At 49.9% G+C, this 6,000-nt stretch overlaps 1 protein-coding gene across 1 annotated transcript in view; it reads left to right on the forward strand.

Moving 5' to 3' along the window:
- The window catches only part of PLXNA4 (plexin A4), a gene marked incomplete at both ends in the record, with an annotated part of 359,522 nt that extends 353,966 nt beyond the window's left edge, over window positions 1-5,556 (forward strand). Inside the window, 2 exons of the mRNA XM_080932241.1 lie at window positions 3,147-3,297; window positions 5,461-5,556. Of these exons, the coding sequence (XP_080788367.1) occupies window positions 3,147-3,297; window positions 5,461-5,556 (247 nt within the window). The remainder of the gene's footprint in view (window positions 1-3,146; window positions 3,298-5,460) is intronic.
- Window positions 5,557-6,000: the final 444 nt, after the last annotated feature.

Raw genomic sequence — 6,000 nt, forward strand, 5'->3', positions numbered from 1 at the left:
ATGGGGAAGGAGGAGAGCTTTCAGAGCGTCTCTGAAGAGGGGACTCATTGTAGGTAGAAATTCTTTAAGTTCAAGAAGGGGGTCAAGGCTGACCTTTCTGTTCTCCGTGTGCAGCCAGCGGATGAGAACACTTGTTTGGAGTTCACTGTCAGGGCTTTCTTGCATTCTTAGCCATCGGTAAGGCATTTCTGCTAAAGGCCCAACATGAAGGCCAAGCTTTGCAGTGGGAAGAGGCAATTGTATGCATGGCAGAGAAGACTCCATACAGGGTCATGGTCAGGCCTCGGGGTGGAGCAGACTGACTAGCTGTGGGCTGAGCAGAGCCTCGGAGGGGATGGAAGCATTAGCTAAGCTCTGCAGAGAGAATGGCACCGTTTAGCGGCAGGCAGCCTGGGGCTGAGCACATGGTAGAAAGCCGGTAACGGAGTTATCTGTACCCACTTGCCTCCACCCATCTAGAGCCTCCAAAGATAAAGCCATGCAGTTGATCCACCCAGGGGTTGACTGAGCACCACAGACATGCCCTGGTCCAGACCAGTCTCTTCAGGGTAAAGGGGAGTACGATAAATGAGAAAAGGGGGAACCTGGAGGCATATCAGGCAGAAGACTGGAAAGCACATCAGCTGGCTGAAATCAGCTTCAGATGAGAAAGTCCCAGTCTCTGTTCTCACCGTCTCCACTCTTATTCTTCCAACCCTCTACAGCATTTCTGTTATCTCTTCTCTCTCTCTCTCTCTCTCTCTCTCTCTCTCTCTCTCTCTCTCTCTCTCACACACACACACACACACACACACACACACACACACACACACATACACACACACACACACACACACACACTCAAAGTTTTCCTAAATATTCTCTTTGGAGAAATGCCTTACTCAAGCACCCTGCAGGAGACAAATGATTACAAGGGACAGACACCAAGCATCTTCTGTTTCTGGCGTGGAAAGGGTCCTTTCTGTGTGCAGACAGTCATCATCTCTAGCCTAGGCTACTTGCCCCTCAGGAACCGTGAGGGAGCCCTGCTGTTTGTAAGATGCCTGACAGTCTCACAGGCGGGCATCAGGAGCAGCAGGAGCAGCAGGGGCCTTCACTTCTGTTATGTCCTCTCTGTGGGAACCTGAGCTTTCCATCCTACACCGAGCCTGGTTTTCTGTGGATGACAGCGTAGAACCAAGTGGACCAAAGCATTGAGCACAGCCATGTTCCATGAGCTGTTTGGCCATAGTACTGAAAGTGAGAGAAATCACTGCTCACGCTTTTCAGGAATAGAACCACAGAGATAACTTTTCCTTGGCGAGCCTACCTGGCTTGGTGGTCACAGGATCCGCGAGGGCACAGTGGCACAAATCTTGGCAACGACAAGGTCGGGACCTGCTAGTGAAACCTCCGTGCTTCTGCTGTAAAGTGGAATGTTGGCATTTATTGGATCCAGATATATTTTATTAGTGGCAATGAAGGGAAACACCTGCTGGCCTACAGTACCTAGAACATCACTAACTCACCCAAACCCTGTGTATTAGAGGACTGAGACGTGTGCTTTGGGGTGGAGCCTGCCTTGCACATAACAATGTCTTCTAGGGTGAAGGAACGGAGATGGAGCAGGTCAAGAACACAAGGGCTATGGGTTTCTGGGGACCGGAATTCGGTGTGAGGGAACATTGGGAAGGGCAGGAGAGAGTCCAGATGAGCCAGGGGCAGCACATCGTCTAAATGTCAAGTACTCCCTGAAAAGACTCATCATCCAGCCTATGACTTATTATCACCTAGGCAGCAAGCCGAAGGCCAAAACCTCCTTGCCAGACACAGCAAGATGGCATTCAACAGGCAATGGGTACCATGTCTGCTGCAGGGCATGGGTTTTTAAGTTTCCTTCCGCAGGAGTTTCCGTCTGACCACGCCCTTCCCTGGCCAGAGACCAGATCTTTCCCTTCCCTGAAATGCAGTGGCAATCCCAGCAGACTGTGGCCCAAGGCAAGCAGCCATCTCTGCTCTTACCTTCCTGAGAAGATTCTGGTCACAAATTAAGCTGTCATTCACTGTAGGCCCGGAGCTGGTGGCTAGTGGAGCCCTAAAACACATTTATGACAGTCTGTCACCCAAGTACTAGAAACTGTTGGGGACAGGGAGAAGTTAGGGAAGTGGCAAGGGGATAGGGGCAGGGGTACCCTGTCAGGACAGTGAGGGATATACTCAGAGAAAGACACAGAGCAGGAACAGTGACACTATAAGGTCACCTTGTGAAGGAAGCCTGAGTCCTTGGGCTCTGAGAGTCAGGATTCAGGAAACCTTGAAGGAGCTTCCCTCCTTAAACCCCACACTGACACCTCACCTGCCTTACCTTGTTCCTGCCCTGGAGTCTCTTCTCCCTCCCCAGATTCGGATGCCAATTCTGTTCCTCATGCTGCTGGCTGTAGCCCTTCAGCCCAGGCACTTGGTGTAACACGGGCCAGCAACCACAACCACAGGATTCGCCAGTGACTCCCCATCTTTCCAGTTGTCTTTATTTCCTGCGGCCTACAACCCTAAAGCACATTGTAGAGGATGAAAAGGTGGCTGTGTTAGGGGCACAGGGACCTCTTACTTCCTCATTAGGAAACTGTGCGTCTCTCCTCTGGAGGGGGACTTGGAAGTCTGATGCATAAAATGTCAAATTGCAGAAATTAAAAATGTAAATGCTGGCATCTAATTAACCAGTTGACAGCAGTGCACAGCTGCAAGTGACAGTGACTGATTGCCTTCTGCCAGCCTCTCTCTCCCAGCAGCCTCCACCCTCTCTCTTAACCTCCAGAGAGCACAGGCCATCAGAGAAGAGCGACTGTTCAGACGAACCATGCAGCCCTGTTAGAGAGGCACAAGGCATGCTGGGACCCTGTGTCAGGAGCTGGGAGCAAAGTGGATTCTCTGGACCGGAAACCCTCTGACTCCCGGTTCTTCTCTGTCCACCCTCCCATACCTTTCTCTCCTCCCTCAGCATCTTCTGTATTAGAGCTGCAGAGGGCTCTCCCGGGCTGTGACATGGAAGTCTAGATGGGACATTACCATGATCACTAGGTGGTCACAGCGTAGGCTACCATCTCTTGGAGCTTCCTGTACAGTCTCTGTGTGTAATTCCAGCTCCTGTCTGTCTCCCTCCCCCACAGGTATTATTCAGACATTGGGAAGATGCCAGCGATAAGTGACCAGGACATGAACGCATACCTGGCGGAGCAGTCTCGGATGCACATGAATGAGTTCAATACGATGAGTGCTCTCTCAGAGATCTTCTCCTATGTGGGCAAATACAGTGAGGAGGTAGGCTTTGCCCCGCCCCGCCACACCTATACTGGCAGAGATGGGCCTTTTCTGAATGGGTCAGGCATGGAAACCCTATGTATCTGTCATGGGAATTCTACCTTCTAGGCCTAGAACAGCACCGTGAGAAGAGGGCACCGAGGGTCATCCGCTCTGTGTATCTGCAACAACTCCTCAAATACAAAAACCTGTCCTGATTTTTCTCTCTACCCCTCGCCCTAGGACCAAACCCTAGGGCTCTATCATGTTTTCTTTGGAGATAGTCTCCATAAATTCGAAAGATTGATCTTGAGTTCAACTCTGTACCCCTAGACCCCAGCCTGGCCTTGAACTTGCCTCATGCCCCAACCTTCCAGAGTTTCTAGGAATACAGTTTGCCCCATCAGACCAGCTTGCTTTCTCTCCATTATTGCTTTCTAATTTTTTTTTTTTTAAATTTCCTCTCTGATCTCATTCTCTTTGAGCAAAGACTTCCCCAGTGTTATGGACGGCATAGTTTGTTATGGCGTCCGGTGGAGCAGAACAGAAACAGAGTGGAAGAGGATGGAGTCAAATAGAAGAGAGTGAAACAGAAGAAGAGAGTGGAATAGGAGGGCAGAAAAGGGGTGGAAGAGAAGGGGGCTGAACCAATAGAAGAGGATGGTGTGCATGGATGATTTATCATTGTCTTCCCTAGCTGGAAAACACTACCTGGGTAGCTGCCACTGAGGATGCTGCCTTTGTTCTAGTTAGTACAGTGGTGCTATGGGAGTTGCTTAGCTGTGCAGGTGCGGACCGAGTGGTTCAGGATCCGGAGTCCCTGAACCATAGCTTCCTTCTTGCAGCAGAAGGTCGTACCAAGAGCTGAAGCCAGTGACCAGGCTGTTTCTCCCCTCACAGCTTTGTCACCCAAGTAGTTTAAGAACCCTGCTAAAGGACCCCAGCAGGCACACAAAACCCAATGTCCTTCAGGCCACAGACAGCATATTCTATGGACCTCATGCTGACAGAAAGCAACAGTGAGTCCCTTAGGGGAAGGACCCTGCTGTCAATCTGCAGGCCAGTTGTGGTCCAGGAAACAGTGTTCCTGTTTGCAGCGGGCAACTTAATAAGGATGTCCTGTGAGACAGCACTGCAAGATTCCTGCTTCATTCACCCTTCACCTATGAGACCTATGATGTCTACTTTTAGCAGTAAAGGACAATTCCTCACCAACTCCGTAACCATGATATCCCCAATTTAAAAAATTCATTAACTAGTCATGAAATCCAAAGCCCAAGGAGCCTCCAAGTCTCCCTAAGCTCCTCCAGCAGTTTCTGCTCTCCTATCCTAAAGACCAGAGAACACCCCACCTTGCTTGTCTGGTACCTCCTGTGGGACAGACCTTTTGCCTGGGGTGCTCATGTGTGTGACCTGGCATTTTTCACTGCACCCAAGCAAAGCAGGTGTAGATTATAGAAAGGAAGCATCTTCAGGAACATCATGTTTCACCCCAGGTCACCAGACTGGCAACTGACAGAGCAATGGTTCAATCCAGCATGTCCTGAGTCTCTGGAAAAATCCCAGAAACTTTCCCATGTACAGTGCAATTGCCCATCATTGCCTTTTATCAACCACCTGACCTCAGAAATGGGTAGCCACTATGTGCCAAATACCAAATACCAAGTTCAACTTACAACCTTATCCCTTTAGGGATATTTGGCTTTTAACAGACAAAGTTAAGCCAACCGGCTTTCTAAATGTGGATATTTTGGGCCTCAAGGAGCTGTTGGGAAAGCACGCCTTTATTTTGGAAGGAAAGGTAGGATTTGTTGTTAATGGAAAAGCATATTCTGCTCCCTCTGAGCATTTCACTTTTGCACTGGCTATGGAACTTCCCAGATACCATGGAGATTGTACGTGACAGAGGATTTTCCGCATAGGCATATGCAGCAAAGCTGTCTCTCACAGACAGTGGAATGCACACATCACCCAGATGTGACAGTGTTGGTGTCTGGTGACATGGTGCTCATATGCCTCTCACCTCTCTGTACCTGCGTCACTCAGGGATGCTGGCTTACACAACAGTATCAGTAGTAGCAGGAACACTAATACCCTGACAATATCCGTACCGTCTTTGTGTACCGTAGAAACACAGGCACATATACCCAGACTAGTAATCTTTCATTTTTGATCCTTCCACAGATCCTTGGACCCCTGGACCATGATGACCAGTGTGGAAAACAGAAACTGGCTTACAAACTAGAACAAGTCATAACCCTCATGAGCTTAGACAGCTGAGAACTGTCCTTCCAGGGCCATCCTGGAGGGAGGGACACACCAAGCCGTGCCTCAGTCTAGATTATCATCTTTACCAAGTGCAAGTTCCAACAGGCATCAGCAGCAACCCCCAAGCAGCGCCGTCTCCCCTTTCATTTCTCTGCCTCTTCTGTCTCTCCCTCCTTCTGGAGGCCCAACTCTTTCAGTTGCTCTGCCAGTGGAATTGGACCATGTCACTGAGCCTCCATCAGTTTAGGGATGGCCAGGCCACAATGAGGGACCTGACCAGATCTCAGGGTCAGACTCCCTCCCAGCTGCTCCTGGCCCCATGCATCAGTGGCAGAGCTCATAAGGGATGTGGAGCTGAGGACAGAACATTCCTATGCTGCTACTTCACATTCTGCTTTGGCAATCCCTACTGTGGTCCGAAACCTGGCTCTGGGAAGCAACTGTGAGCTCAGTATT

The sequence above is a fragment of the Micromys minutus genome (genome assembly GCF_963924665.1).
Source record: "Micromys minutus genome assembly, chromosome: 18".
In the NCBI taxonomy this organism is placed as follows: domain Eukaryota; kingdom Metazoa; phylum Chordata; class Mammalia; order Rodentia; family Muridae; genus Micromys; species Micromys minutus.